The sequence below is a fragment of the Nyctibius grandis genome, chromosome 3 (genome assembly GCF_013368605.1).
Source record: "Nyctibius grandis isolate bNycGra1 chromosome 3, bNycGra1.pri, whole genome shotgun sequence".
NCBI classification, from domain to species: Eukaryota; Metazoa; Chordata; class Aves; order Nyctibiiformes; family Nyctibiidae; genus Nyctibius; species Nyctibius grandis.
The window spans coordinates 9545421-9561581 of NC_090660.1; the positions used below are offsets into that span (position 1 = coordinate 9545421).

General features: G+C 42.6%; 1 protein-coding gene across 2 annotated transcripts in view; it reads left to right on the plus strand.

Annotated features, from left to right (window-relative positions):
* Positions 1-400: 400 nt before the first annotated feature.
* The window catches only part of KIF13A (kinesin family member 13A), a 118961-nt gene continuing 103200 nt past the window's right edge, over positions 401-16161 (plus strand). The window contains exons 1-2 of one of the 2 annotated variants that reach the window (XM_068395780.1): positions 401-840; positions 1150-1240. In XM_068395780.1, coding sequence (XP_068251881.1) covers positions 786-840; positions 1150-1240 — 146 coding nt within the window. In that variant the 5' untranslated portion in view covers positions 401-785. The remainder of the gene's footprint in view (positions 841-1149; positions 1241-16161) is intronic. The other variant, XM_068395781.1, reaches the window with a different exon arrangement.

The following is a 16161-nucleotide window of genomic DNA, read 5'->3' on the forward strand; positions in this document are numbered from 1 at the left end:
TTTTCCCTGTGGCCTTTCCTCACCACAAGGAAACGCGGTTTCCCGTCGGACAAGCCGGTGGCTTTGTGGTGACAGCGCACACGTGCACACACCGCGGCGGTGGCTCTGGGGAAGGCGCGGAGGGCACGGGCCCCCAGCAGCCCGGCTGCCGCCGCCGCCGCCAGCGCTGGCACCGGGCACACCCCAGCGCCCGGCTTCCCCCGCCCTCTGTACGCATGCGCGGGCGAGCGCGCCAGCGCCACCTTCCCGCCCCTATCGCCACTGCAAGGGGCGGCCCTTCGCGCGTCTCACTCGGAGGGAGCGGCTGTCCGAGGAGGGGGAGTCGTGTCCCCCCTCCCGCCCGCACCGAAGGCGCTCGGGTGTTTCCGTTCCTTTCCGGCCCCGCGGCCTTTCCCCGCCCCCTCGCCTCTCGCCTGGGCGCCGCAATCCCGGCGGCGCGGCGGGAGGAGGCGGAAGATGGCGGTCGGGATTGGCGGGGAGGCGGCGGCAGCAGGAGCAGCAGCGCTTATGCAAACGAAGCCGTCTGCAGCCAGCGCCAGAGCCGGTGTGGACCGCGGCTGAGCAGGGAGGCGACTGGGGCTGCGCCGCCACCGCCCTCCCCGCCGCCAGACCCTCCTCCTCCTTCCCTCGCCGCCTCTCGCCTTCCCCGGCCCCCACCACCCTCGCCCCGGCCCGGCATGGACGTTGGCGCTCCGCCGTGTCGCTGTGCGCGGCGCTGCGAGGCCGCGAGCCGCCGCCGCTGCTGCTGAGCGGGGCCGCCCGCCGCTCCCGGGAGGGGGGGGAAGATGTCGGACACCAAGGTGAAAGTTGCCGTCAGGGTCCGGCCGATGAACAGGAGAGGTAACCGGCGGGCGGCGGGGTCTGGGGGCGCGGAGGCTGCGGGGGTGTGGGGAGGGGGCGGCACCGGGGCGCGCCTGAGGCGGGCGCGGCGTCCCCCCGCGCCCCCGGCTTCTCCCCCGGGTGCGGGGGGATAAACCCCCTCATCGCACGCAGCCCCCGGCGCCGCCGCCCCGCGCTCCCCGGCACAGGCGCGACCGGGAGCCTGCCCCCGCCGAGGGGGAGCCGGCGGGGGGCCAGCTGCCCCGGCGTGCGAGGAGAAAGCGGGGTGCCCTCGCCCTGGGTACAGCCCCCCGCCGTGTCGCCTTGCAGAGCTGGACCTGAATACCAAGTGCATCGTGGAGATGGAAGGGAACCAGACTGTGCTTCACCCTCCGCCTTCCAACACGAAGCAGGGAGAAAGGTAAAAGCCCAAGTCGCCGTGCCCCGAATAAAGACCCAGCCCCGGCTCCTCTGCCTCACCCTCGGGGACGCTTCCCCTGGCTTTGTTAGGGGGGCGGGGGGTCCTCAGGTTCTTACTCGGTGCCTTTCAGGGGGAGCGGGTGGGGGTGAGCTCCAGCCGGGGATTGCAGCGTTGGGCTTGCATCCCTGGAAGTAAGGACCAGACCTTCCTCTCCTGGCTGCCTGAGTGGAGTCGGAGGCACCCAAATTGGGATGTGGAGAGAGGAGATCCCGCTTGGCCTCCCAGGTTTAAAAGCTGATTCTTGATTAACTGCTCAAAAAATAAGCTGTTGATTAGGTGAGGACTTAAACGGACTGTGCGTGCTGTTTTCAGAAATGTCCCTTGAGTGCAGGCTGCTAATAACTTGATGTAGCCTTTGGGGGAACAAGAAGCAGGATCTGAATTTTATGCTAGTGATGGTATTTTTTTTTAAGTTTGTTTACTAGGTTTTAACGTATTTGCATTTGAAAAGGCTGTAATTACTAGGTCCTTTATTAAATCAGTGTTGTTCTGTGAAGTAGCCTATGAGAATATGCTAAAATAATTTTGAAATCTGGCATTTAGTTGTGATGCCCCAGTAAAGAATACCCTTGGAAACAGTCCAAAATACCAATGCACTAGACTGTAAAAATAGATCAGAACAGGAAAAGATTTCTTTCCTTTGAGGGAGTGTGGGGAAAGATAGGGAGGTGCAAAGGGAATAGTTACCTTGTATGCTTATGTCTTCAGTTACCTGTTGACTGCTTAATTTAAGTTGATGTGTTAAAATGTATTTAGTGACAAGGAGCGTGAAGCCATTTGCATGGCTATAGAGATTTTAATCTGAACACATTCCTGCTGCTCAAGGTTTTATTAAGAATATTTTTGATCGAGTTCATGTAGTTATGAAGAAACTGTAGTATGAGAATATGGGTTTTTTTTCAAAGGTGGCGTGTCACGCTTTTATAGTTTTCCAGCAGAAAAGGTTGAGACTTGTCTATTTTACATGTCCAAGATGTGAAGGTGCTTCTCACATTAATCCACATGCTGGAATATAGCTCTAATCGCACCAGTTTAACTTAAATCCAACTTGCATTGTCTCCAGAACCATTGTTGTGGCTCATGTGCTGGCCTGGGTCTTGAAAGATCTGCTTGTTTCCTGCCCATTTCGAAAATCTTTGTGTGATCTTCTACAACTCATGCTGCTTCTGTGGGTCTTAGAATCCCATCTGTAAAATGGAAATCTTGTTTTTTCTCAAGACTGTTTTAGAAAGTATGGGGCTTTCTTTCTCCTGTTTCTTGAAGCGTGTATGTGGCCTCTATCACAACATTGCTATAATAAGAATAACGTTAACTTGTTAAAGTGAGTGGATTTGACAGGTATAAAACATGAGATACAAATAGAGTTCACAAAGCGAGAACAGAATTAAGATTTAAAAATCATTATTTCAATAGACCAAAGAGCCTAAGGGCCAGATGGTTTAATAAAGAGCCCGTAACATGTGAATTTTGCTTGTTGTGCACGTTGACCTGCAGGTATTCAGTGAGACTGTGCAGTGACTGTTTGTCTTTTGGGAGCTTCTGTGGCTTGTGTTTATCTGGCTGGTTCTGCGCCAAGAGCCTCATGGGTGAGCTGTGACGCTTGTGTGCGACCTCACCGTTGACAGCTGTGTTGGCAGGTGATTGGGGTCCTGTTTGCAGCCCAACGTGAGGCAGGAATTTGGCTGGCTGTTACGTGTGTGACTGACATGCTTGAAGCAACTGTCTGATGTGAGAGGATTGGAAGTAATCTGTGAGAAATACTGATCAGAAGTAACTTGTACTAGTGCAAACATACAGTTTGGACACCTTCTAAAGGGCAGATGTTGTATGTAACCTGTTGAGATGCCTGAGACTTTTTAGTGCCTTGTGAAGATCCTTACATTTTCTTCAGTGCTAAACTGTTGATTTCTGTTTTTACTCAAGATAAATAGCTTAATTTCTCATGATGAAGAATGAATTCTGTTCTTCTGTGTGTACTCACCATAAAATGTCTGTATAAACTGGCTCTGAATTGCTGAGTAGTTGCTGCTTGTACTTGGATTGATGCCTTGGCATGGTTAGAGATGTCCAATGGATTTTTGGTTTTCTTTGTGTAGCTTGTTTTTATATAGCTCAACTGGATTTTTCTTTCACAGCAACCATGTCATTGCAAAAATGATTTCACTTGTTAGGGTGATTAATTGCTCTTTCTCTACTATATTGCATTATTTTAATATTCTGTTTAGTCTTATATTTCCCTTTTTACGTTTTATCTTTTTATATGGAAATTTCCCTTTTCTAACTGAATGGAAGTACAAGTTTGTACTGCACTTTGGAATAAGAATAAGTAGCCTTCTAAAGCAAATTTGGTTTCTAGGGCTGCTTTTCTTAATTGAGCTCAGGCCAAGAGATGGGAGGGTGGGAGTGGGATTCAGGACCATGCTTTTTATTTGCTTTGTTCTCTCGGTTATAATTTTAAAGGTATTGACAGAATTTTCTAAAGTAAAATTAAGTAACTCTTTAGTAATTATAATAGTGTAAAATTTGCTCTTGGAAGAATATCCAAGGTTAGGAAAATCAAATTTTACTAGCTTTGCCTATTCTGTACAGAGTTTTTGAATTAAATCTAACTTCAGATGCATGCTGTTAATCAGTCTAGGTTTTATTAATGATATTTCTGAAGCATTTTAGATGGGCAAGTAATGATAGTTTTGCAAGTAAAAAAAAAAGCCTAAAATCTCTGTCAGTGCTGTCATTTCTCCAGCTTCCACTGTTTATTAGGAGTAAAGCAATAAGTTACAGCCATAAATTAGAACAGGGTTCTGACTCCATCTTCTAACTACTAGACCACACAGCATATGCACCTTAACAAACACACTACAAAATAGTAATTGTTATTAAATACAAGTGTTCTGTCTTTTTATAAGCAGCAGGCCTGCCGTTCCCCCCAGACACACACTTTTAGTGTTCTGAACTAACAAAGGAGGAAAACCATAACATAGTAAAACTGAACAGTCTGAAAGGCACAGGAAAATCTTTATTGACTGAAATAACAGGAGACAGAGTTCAGAAAGGAATGGTTTTCATTAGCTGGTATCAGGTATAATCTCTGGTGCTGGCAAAGTTTCTGTAAGTTGGTTGTTGGACTTCATACCTTTAACCCTTGTTTTACTGTTATTAGTAGCAGTAGTTTCCTTTATGTCTGCCTAAGTGTGCTTGTGGGTCATTTTAGTTACCTCTACTGTCTCCCATCCATTTCCTCCTCAAAACCAATATAGATTTCCCTTTCTTCCCTAGAAGAGCATCTTGTCTTTCTGGGAACCCTCTGATTTTGTTCTGTCTTCACCTGGGAATCTGAATTTCCGTTCTCAAAGTACGCTCCTCCTGAAGAAATTGTTCCAACTTAGTCTTTTAGAAATAGGTATTATGTTTCAAAGCCAATTGTATGCATCCTGCTGTCTTGCTATAAAAGTTTGTATTTGGTTGTTGGCAATAAGGTGCAGTATTAAAATGTAACGATGAGATAATTAGAGTATGGAGTTACAGACAATCTTGCAAAATATTTGAGTATTTTTTTTACAATGGAAATTTCACACCTCTTTCTAGGTTTATGGAAGATTTGACTTTGTTAGGGATGTTATTTTTTAGTAGGACAAACGAGGTTTTGCCAGGTTCCTCCTCTGCTTTTGATTGTTAAAATATGCTTTCTTCCAACCTTTCCTTTCAGCTACGCTTTTTAATGCATAGGATCTGAAAAGAAAAGTTTTATTTCAGTTCCCTGTCAACAGTTCTTCATGACATGGTTTTTCCTTTAGTAAGCAAAATATTTATCTTGACAGAAATAAACAAGGAACTATGGAGACAGTAGAACTGAGATACTGTTTCAGCTGTAGTTTTGACTGCAACAAAAATTCAGCTATTGGGCAATTTATTCCGTTAGAGCACAGTAGCCTTGTGCAAACTTTGCCTTACTAAAAATCTTGGGGCAGAAAATAAGAAAGAAGTCATCAGTGTGTGGTGCTGAACTTAAAATTACCACTTTTCTCCGAAACTATCTTTCTTGCCTGGCTTAACTCTTTTTTTTAAAAAACATTTTACGACTTGCTTGCTCTGTCTTCTTCATCCTCATTTGGTAACAGACAAGTAGCACCAAGGCCCAATTCTACTTAGGTGAAACTCTTCTTATAGCTGTAAATTACTAAAGATTCCAGAATATATGGGGACTTTTTTGAGTAGGTTTAAGGTCTTTAATAGAATAGATAGCTAGGAACAGACGCGTGTGTGTGTGTCTGTCTAGTTTTTGTAGGTCATGATACTTTCAAAGATGAATATCTGAAGCACAGATTTCATCCCTAGGCAGCTTGTCCTAAAACTCTTGTTTCCAGAAAGCAGCCGTTGCTCTCCCTGCATTGGTGAAAACATGATTTTGGGTGGTCTTTAGTACGTAGTCCTTCATGTGGTGGTTGTGGCACTTTATCTTTTTTGATATGTTGCGTTGAATAGCATCAGAGGCGAGAGAAGAGCTCTGTTGTGGGGAGAGGTCGTGCGTTTCTGGTAATGGTCGCTTTTTCAAACTGAAACTTGTGGAAGCTGAAATAGGACAGCTGATAGTTGTTTCCGTATCTGAAGGAATGATCGACGAGGTCATGTCATTGATGCGTATACTTCAAATTATCACCTGTCTGAGGTAGATCATAAAATAATAGCAGGCAGCAACTTTTATCTCTGTCTGCAGGAAATTGTAAAAGCGATCTGACTTTGACCTCTTCCGTTAGCTTTCCTGTTAGGCATCAGTGTTCAGGATGTGAACTGTTAGCTTTGAACCTTTGCAGGAGAGGTGTATTTGAATTATGAAATGTGTGGTTGGAAAATGGCATTTCAGAGCTATTTGTGCATTGCTTTAATTCATTCATGCCTCAGATGAGACACTAGATGCAGTTCCTTGAAATCACTCTTCTTAATTCCATGTAATTTGAAACAAAATGAGACACGTAGTATTTTGGATTGCAAGTTTGTGGCACGGCTCTTGGTTCTTCCTAGGGTAGCCTGAAGTGTGAGTAAGTGCAACATCCATTATTCTACCATGTTTATAAGATCCAGACAGCTGTTAGGACCTTGTGCTCTGGTCTTTAAATGGCATTGCTAGAGGAAACTACTGCTGGAGGCTGTTGGGATTGTGGGTAAGCAGCTAGTAGTACTTGGCTGGCAGTGTTTCAGAACAAAAATAGATAAAGTGTTTGAAGATAAGGAAAACTGTACTTGGTATTACCATGTTTAGGCAATCATTCCTTTGTAGCCATTTTCTGCTTTTGGACTACTGAGTATTACTTTCAAATATTTCTGAGTAGAACACAGTAAAACGAGGCTCAGCTTTGAACTTGTCTGGTTTTTCTGTTTGATGATGTTAGAAATGACCACACTGTGCAACATGAAAAGATTTGCTAAAAAGATTAGTAGGCCTTTAGACATGCTTAGCTTCTGTGATTAGAAGGGGCAGGTACGCATGCACTTGCCTATTGCTGCAGCCAGAGGTGTCTTTTTGAGATCTGGATTACTAGTCAATGCACCCTGAATATGTTGTTTATTGAAATGAATTACGGATTTAAAAAATGTGCAGCTCTTTTAAAATGGAATTTTTTTTTTTTGTGCTTTTCTTTGGGGAGATCAGGACTAAAGGAAAAGTTTTGTTTTCATCTCCTTTGCCCCCTTCTATAAATAGTAGAGACAGCTTTCTTGTTTTGAAAAACAAGATTATCTTTGCTCTCTTGTGCATCTGGTAGGTTTATTAAATGTGCATATGGTAAGATTTCAGACTTCTAATTAGATTCACTGTAATTTAATAGTTTAAAAAAATTAAAGTTAAATGGTACTTGTAAACATTGTGGTGACCGTGGTGTGGGCTGGGTTCAAAATACTTCAGGAAGTGCTTAAGAAGTCCCTGTTCTGCAGAACCTGAGCTCAAAGCAAAGCAGCACACGCCAGCTGCCCCGCTGTGCGGGTCTGTGTATGGCACAGAGGTGGGGTGAGAATCTTGGTACCGAGTTTTGGGGATAAAGCGAATCCCTCCTTGGTCTCGGGCCTGCGGTGCAGCATGCACAGGCAGGCATCTGTTGTTCAGAGAGCCAACGTGGTGGTACTTCTAGTTATAAGGTTAGAGCTAAATCTTTAAATTGACAAACGTACTTGTTGCTTTTGTGTTTGAGACACGATCAGATTTGAAATGCTTCGTTCCTCTACAGCTGGTGCAGACTGAGTAGCAGTACGCGGTAGCAGCCTCTGGCTGTGTTGCTGGTGTCTCTTGCATGGGCAGGCTGTCCTTAATGATGGGACAGTAGCACAGTGTCTTTGCTTATTTGGCCCGCCCTGAGCGTGGTTTGAGTCTATTAGTGGAAACAATTAATGCCTACTATAGCGAAATGCCAGCTGCTGCAGCAATGCTGTGCAGATGCTGTTGCTTAACTGAATAAATTCTCCGATTGCTCAGTTCCTTGTATTTTGTGAGGGTGTCTGTTTCCAACGGCAGAGTGTGGAGAAGACTCTTTAAGGAGGTGTGAAAGTGTTGGCTGGAGACAGTGATTTTATCTCTTCAGTAAGTGCTACCTACAAAGAAGAGGCCCCCGCTGTGCAATGATGTGCACCACAGGACTTGGTATCAAGTTAATTTGAGGCTCAAAGCACCAAGTTAACTAAAACAGTCGTGCTCTTGGCTGGAAGTGATGTTGCTGTGTGTCTTTTTGCAGGAGACAGAAGGGGTATAAGCTTGTTCAGTCAGTACTTGACTTTGTATGTTGATATGAAATTGGTCATCAGTTTGAGGTCTGCTGGAGCTTGAGCTGCTTGTGTGTGTCTTTACGATCCTTCTGTGGCATGCGATGGGTGTTCACTGGGAGCTGAGGGAGGAGCACAGTGAGTTAACAAGCAGATTGAAAGTATGCTGTACGAAGGTCAATCAGAAAGATGCATTGCTGACAGGAGTTGAAAATCAATGACATGAGCTCAAGATATCCGTGTTGGTGAAGAGCAGGAGTTATAGAAGCTGTTTTCAGTGCAATGGGAAGGCGTCCCTTTATGTCATTTCTCATTTTGGGGGAAAAATGAATGAATGGCTTTCTGATACTGTTGTACTTGGTTAGTGTTAATTAACCTCTGCAGTTCTGGCCTTTATTTTTGATATTACCTTTTAATCTAAAAATAATAATTAAAAAAACCAACCCTCAGTCATCAAAACATCTAATGAAATTCATAACCATATCCTGAACTAATATATTCCTTAGTCATCAGCCGCAACCTTTATTTGGCATTTTGTTAAATCCTAAATGCAGACATCCTCAAGCATGTACATGCTTACCAAATACACCTACATCTTCTTCAGATAATGTGAAGTTCGTGACTTGGAAGGTGCAACTTTTTCACTAGAAGGTGATCTGAATGTTCTGTCTCATTTCACGTAGATCACCATAGGGAAATCTATATGGTAACGTCCCCTAATGAAGTCACTAATGATTTATTGTCTTATAGTAACTTATTTGCTATTTAAGTGTTATAACTCAGGACAAAGATTTATACCACAATTACTCTTCTGACATATTAAGCCATCAATATATTTTGGTGCTTATTAATGGTACAGTACTTATTTTGAGCTGTATCAGTCAGCACAGTGGTAGAAAGGTGTGTCTGAAACATCGCTGCGTGCTTGTGTTGGTGCATGGTAACTAGCATGGTTAACGAGGATGCTGAAGATGGGTCAAGGAGGCTCACTGTGCACTAGCAAAGGGGTACGCACTTACGGGCTGTTTCCTAGGCGCGAGCCCACACCAAACCCATGCTGCTGGCTCTTCATGTGTAGTAACAGCTCTGTGCTGGCTTACTTTGAGATTTGTGGCGTCACTGCATCTTCTTTTTGCAGTGCATGTGTATTCCAAGAATTTTAAACATTTCATAAACATGAATCAAAGCAGCTGCTGTGGCTGGAATGGCATGCCCAGCTCTGCATATGTTTATGAAGATACTGTTCAATAAGTTTAAAAAACTACCAGGATGCATTGTTAACTGTAAACTTTCTAGAAAGTAATTTGATGCTTTGTTTTAAAAATATATTGCTGAAACTGTCAACACTTAAATATTTTTTAGAGGTTTTTTTTGTATTAGAGAATATTTTAGAATTGCAAATAAAATGAAAAAATGTACATGGTATCCTATTTACTGAGCTTACATTTTCTTAGTTTATTCCACAGTCTCTTTTTAAACATAAATGTCAAACCCAAGTGAGTAGTGTTCAGAAGCCTCCAGGCGAGATTAAATTTTTTTCTAGTGTAAGGCTTCAAAATTTTGAATCTGTCTCTTGAGCTACTGGAATAATTTTTCTAACATTAAATGCAAGTGTGTGGAGCTGTCTGTTTTGCTTAATATTTCTTATATGATGACAAGGAACAGCAGATCTTAGATAAGAAACTGCAGTACTTGATACTTCTTCCACATGGTTTCCACTTTTTCCCTAACTTTATGATTCAAATCATGTGCAGTGTAGCTGAGAAGGCTTTTCACAAATTTGATTTTTTTGGAGCTGAAGGAAAAAGGATTGGGTGAGGTGGAAGGGGAAGTTTATTTGCGAAATGAATGGATTTGTACCATGACTAGCACTGGCTACAGTGTAATTTTTAATTCGTATTTTGTTGCATTTTTTCTTCAAGTTCGATTTTACTTTGTGATTCAAAAGCCAGGGCTTGCTTTACAGTAGATGAGCTTTTGCTAAAGATAAGTCAACAGAGCATTCCAGTGGAGGCACAGAGCTGGTGGAAGCTTTCTACTGGCAAAGCTGCTTTATGGCCCTGAATGAGCAGCATCCTGGTCTGCTTTGGAAAGTTTCTTTGTCAGCATCTGTTGATGTGAGTTTTTTATGTACACAATGTGATGTAAGTCTGAAGCACTCCAGACTTGTTGTGACTCAGTGGTGCCACCTCCCTGAATGATGCAAGTCCAAAGCGTTTTGATATTTTTTGGTATTTTTTTCCTTCCTGACATGCCATGTTGTCATTCCCTATTTTGAAATGTTTCTAAATTTCCTTTAGACTCAAAATGTGTTTTCAGATAAAATTATCTAACGAAATCAGGCTGAAGCAGAAATTGGCCATTTGGTAAAATAAAGAAATGTTTCTGTATTCACTGTATGCAGCTCCAGATATTAATACGTTACTTATATATCCTCTGAATGCTCAGCAAGAAGTAGTTGAGTTTGAGTATGTTTTTTAAAGAGAAGTTTACAGTTATCTGAGCTTTGCAAGGAGTAAGAGCAGAAACCATTTGCAGTCTTCCTGCACTTTGCTGTGGTACTGTATTGGGATAAAAAAGATGGTTCTGAAGGTGGTGTTAGAAGTGTATCATGGAACATCATCCCAGCACGCAGGTTTTGCTGGTTTGGAACTTCTTACCATGACCACAGCGGATATGCTATTCTGAAACAAACTGTCTAGAAAAGAGTCTGGTATTTTCCATACTGCCCATTACATTTAAAAAGAAGAAAGTTTTGAGTAGTTCTCAATCTTCTGGTGTTAATCTAATCCTTGTATCTGCATTCTTGATTGGAGTGCCCTTGAGAAATGCTGCTTCAGTGTCTGTAGAGAAACTGACACAAGCAAATGCAAAAGATGGCTCGTTAATGGATTTGCTGCTGACATGGTGGAATATAGGGAAAGGATAGTTGGGGACCAGGTCTGGAAGGATAATGAAAGGCAAAAGAGAGGTGCAGAAATGGATGCTCAACAACATGATGCAACTTCTCAAAGTACACGTTGGAGGAAAGCAAAGCCAGCAAACAACAAAACCCAACAGCATCCAATAAGCTTTTTTTCCGTCCTACTGAAAATGTGTATGAGAAACTGGCATTCTCTGGGGTGGTACTAGTCTTCATGTGTGTTCTGGTTGAGATCCAAGTTGAAAACAAAAAGGAGAATCAGTTCTCGTAAACAGACCATTGAACACTGGACAGCTTGCCCTGTAGTTTCCTTGTCAAGAGCTTCCAAGTCCTTAGTATGTTTATTGTTTGAGGTGTTGATAATATTGCAGCTAAATTCATGTCATATTCCTAATTTCCATTGCATAGTTGTAACATATTATTATAACACTGAATTTTTATGCTGTATTATATTAAATGTCTGTCATGATTGAGAATCTGCGTAAATTGGCTGTGAAATAATCCAGTTGGAAACACTTGTGTGTCCATCAAAAGGACCATGAAAGTGTGTATGAAGATGCAACATTTAAGTGTTCTCCTAACGTCTCTTTCAATGAAACAGTATCTTGAATTTTTTTAATAAATTCAGATGTTCTGTCCCTCTCAGCATCCCAGTTCCATGGTTGGATTCCTCCTTACTGTCAGAAGTACTGTGTACTGAAGGAGGGGGATGTCTGACTTCCCTAAGGTGAAAGTTAGAAGTTAGCTCTTGCCAGTTCTTTTCAAGTGCTCAGCAGGGCGTAGTGGATGAGTACTGAACCTAGACAGACATCAGTCTAATCTCTCCTCTCTTGTTTAATTACTCTTTGGAGCCGGCTGCATCCTTTCAAGTAGTTTTTGAAGTTTCAGTTTTGCAGATGTGAATATGGCAACAGGAACCTTTTTTTCAGGAATACTAATGGTGTGTAAGCTTCATGCCCTTAGCGTAATCTGTCCTTACTGCCATCTACACTTACAGATAGAAGCTTTGCATATGCTTCAAGGAATGTGGTGTACCTTCATTTGGAATTTCAGAATGGCATATTGCAACTTTGTGCTAGTTTAAACCCAGAAATGTAGATCCGCGGTGTTGGGCTGGATGAATGCCCTTAGTGTTTTGCAATGAGTTATGGTTCTTCTGCTGCATGATCTGACCCATGTTATTGGTTACTATTTGAGAATTTCTTACCTCAATAAGGAAGAAATTAATGGCTTATGTGCAAGATTGATCAAATAGACTTTGAAAGTACTCTTGCACGCACATGACCAAGGTGTAAAATGAGTTTTATAAAAATCTCTCTGAGCCAACTCGATCTTAATCTGTCATCCTTTTTTGGGAAGGGTGTTGTAGGATGACTTCTGGAGGATCTCACAGTTCAGATGCTTAAATGCATGTTTTTCTCAAGGTACCTGCGTGAAAAGAGTCTGACAATCTGTTGACTGGTAGCTGTAATGAGCAATGTCAGAATTTTGTGAGCTCAAGGTGAGTGATTAGACTAGGAAACTTGCACATTTTTTCCAAATAATAGTGGAAAAGCTTTGTACTTGAAATACTTCTATAATTTTTATTCTACTTTGCATCCAAAATAGAAGACAAGTTACAGATTCCCTGCAGAACTTCTGCTCTAAATGGAAGGAACAAAGGGTGCTATGTGTTTGTTGGTCGTTGTTTTTCACTTAAAGATCTAGATTGGGTAATTCATGATTCTTTTAAAAATTGTGTTACTACTTTGTTGTCATTATTCTCTCCCTGTAGTGGTTTCTGCATATGGGGTGGGTCACTGCTTTGCTCCAGTGCTGTTAATCTAGGAGTATTTGAAATGGGATGCTTGCCTTAGCTGCAGCTTCTCTTGTAGCAGATCCTTCTACTCATGCTCTTTTATTTTCATATCTCAGTTTGCAGATGTGGTAGATGAAAATACATTGAACTGATCTGGAGTTACTAATCAAACAACATGACTTTTAGCAGTTTTTTTTAGTAGAATAATGGCTGTTTAAGCAAAAAATTGACTCATTGTCTTGAAAATTGTTGAGCACTGAGTGCAGCTGCTGACTTTTATTTAAAATATTAGTGTTGATGGTCGAAGTGGGAAAGCTACACTAAAAATTTAATGTGATGAACTTTTTGAATAATTTTGAACTTGATTCTCTATTGTCAAACCTGAATTTTGTTTGCAGTATTGCTGCTCACCTACTTTGCTCCTTCACATTCTTATCCTACTATTACTAACCAAAAACTGCTGACCTCAGTAGTATTTGCCTTCTTGGATCACTAATTAATGTAATGCTTATCAGAGTTTGGAACCTGCATACCCTTTCATAAGACTCTTCATGGTGTTTTAGACTGATCTACTTGTTCTGAGTCTTTCTTCTTCCTTAATATATGACTTCTCATTCGCTCGTAAGGATTTTTGTCGACTTTTTGACAGACCAGACGTAATTCTACTTTATTCCTTCTACCTTGTTTTGTGTAACTCTATTCGCTATGCAGGCAGATCTCTAGGTAGATCATTTAGGCTGTGGGTTATTTATGGCAGAGATAATTAGCTGAGTTGCAGCTCCTGAAACAGAAGAATTGCATCTCAGTGTCGTGGAAGTTTAGCTGATAAGCTTTTGCGGGGCCTCACCTCCTCCCGGACAGAGTCAGATCAGAAGTCTCAACGCTGGACTCCCCCAGCCTGCTTACGCAGTGCAAATACTGGGCATCTAGCAAGGCTTCGTTAGCCTGTGCTCTCTGTGCGGTACCTGGTGTGCGTGGCTGTCCTTGTGAACTTGGAAATGGGAGGAGGTGGCAGTGAGGGAGTCAAGAGCAATGCCAGGGATAGGAAAGGGCAAAAAATAGGTGGGTGTGGGCAGCGGCTGCTGTTTGACTAGTTCAGATGCAGTGCAGGACGAGCACGTGTTCAGGTAACGAGGCCAAGCTGATGGGGGTCTCCCCAGTGCGGGGACTGGCTGTACAGAGATAACTAACTGACTCCACAGTGTTGGTTTGGTGTTTGGGGGTGTCTCCAGTATGCTCCGGAGCGTACGCTCCATTTTCTGGGGTTTTCCGTTGTCAGGAGTGTTTCAGCCTATGCTCTTGGTGAGTAGTAGAGCTGACGGCAGATCACAACACAGATGGTACTAAGCGGAACTATAAAGCTGTGTATGAACATTTTAAGTCAAATTTAAAGTACTTCATTAAAATTAGAAACCAAGTAGTTGAAACACTTTAAAGATGCTGTTTAAAGTATATCTCCAGAAATGGTGTTTCATTTCTGACTGAGCGCTGTTAGCAACTCCTGGCAGCACTCTGCTGCTTGTTCTGAATTGGAAGCTTTGATTACATTTAATCATCCGCAGTTGGTGTGGTAGCACATGTGTGTTGCTTGTGTCTCAGTTCCTTTGCTTTATGTGCCTCGCTCCTCTGAGTAACTTACCTTGTAGTACTTACTGACAGTGGTTATTATCCACTGCTTTGTGTTTATGTTTCTGTGTGCTAATTGCTAAATATCTCTCTCCTGTTCTGAAACTTGCCAGGGCTGGCAGCTTCATTTCATTGTAAGATGACCATGTTTTCTAATTTAGAGTTTGGTTGGGTTTTTTTTTCTGCTGCATTAAGGGAAATCTTAATAAGGGAATAATTTTTCTTTTTTCATAATGCAACTGGTGCTTAGCATGCTGCTGCTGAATGGGAGCTAAAACACTCATCTAGACCCCAGTGAATTTCTGCAGGGTGATACAGACTCTCCTGTTCTCAAACTCTCCCTCCCTTAACTTGGAGTGCTCCTGTGCTCACTGTATCCAGGCTGGGGCTTTGTGCTCATTTGGTACCTCATCAGGTGCTCTCCACCATGTGAAAGAGTGCATGCATCTTCTCTGTTTTTAGATGTTGGCTTGTCTCCTTGCCACTCTCTTGCTTTGTTTTGTGCCTGAGCTAACAAAAGCCTGGCTGGACTCAGTGTCTGCTTTTTGTCTGCACAACAAACCTGCAACATGGACAAAATTGCGGGGCCTCTTTAGCTTGGAGAAGAGGAGACTGAGGGGTGACCTCATTAATGTTTATAAATATGTAAAGGGCAAGTGTCATGAGGATGGAGCCAGGCTCTTCTCAGTGACATCCATTGACAGGACAAGGGGCAACGGCTGCAAGCTGGAACACAGGAGGTTCCACATAAATATGAGGAAAAGCTTCTTTACGGTGAGGGTGACTGAACACTGGAACAGGCTGCCCAGAGAGGTTGTGGAGTCTCCTTCTCTGGAGACATTCAAAACCCGCCTGGACGCGTTCCTGTGTGATATGGTCTAGGTAATCCTGCTCCGGCAGGGGGATTGGACTAGATGATCTTTCGAGGTCCCTTCCAATCCCTAACATTCTGTGATTCTGTGAACTTCTGCCTTCCAGTATAGTAATGCAGTAGTGTTCCACTCTCTGTAAACAAATGTTCATAAACTGAATTGTGGATATAAACCTGGCTCTGCAGTCTGAGATCACAGTTCAAAAAGCATTTTGAGGGGATAATACTGTTGGCTGCAAGCCAAGGAGGGGAAAAAGTTTCAAGGAGGACTTAAATAAGAATGAATAACTTTTCAAGAAAGAAGGGCTATCATGTCTTTAAAGTGTTTGAGCTGTAGATAGACTTTGGGCTATTGGAGTAAAATTCCATTGGGAATACCACATGTTGTTTGAACACATTGTGTTTTAAATGTAAAAGTGTATCTGGAGAGAAACAAATTGTTTAAGCAAACATCTATTTTCTGACAGTGGTGTGCTGGGCAGCCTGCTAGTCAGAGTTCAAGATGTCTCTGCTCGTGTGTTTTGTGAAGATTTCTGTGTGCTGATGTCTGCCATCAATAAATGTAGGAGTTACATAGTGTAGGAAGTCAGTTTGGGAAAGTGATTATGATGACTGGCAATCTTTGACTAAACTGTCTCAAGAATTTGGTAGCAAAGTTGCTTAGTTTGTCAGTCTGGCCTTTAAACTGTGATAAGATCTGAAAAGATGCAAAATCACTTTTTGTTAATAATTATAGCCCTCTGGAATTTTAGAGGCTAGGTTATTAATATCCTTATTTCCTGTGTCACTTAATTGTGTCTGTATTGTCCATCATCATGTCTCTTGGAGTGTAACACCAGTTGTGTTGGAAAGGAGTAGACCTGTCAACCTTTCCTGTAGTGGCTTTGGATATGAGA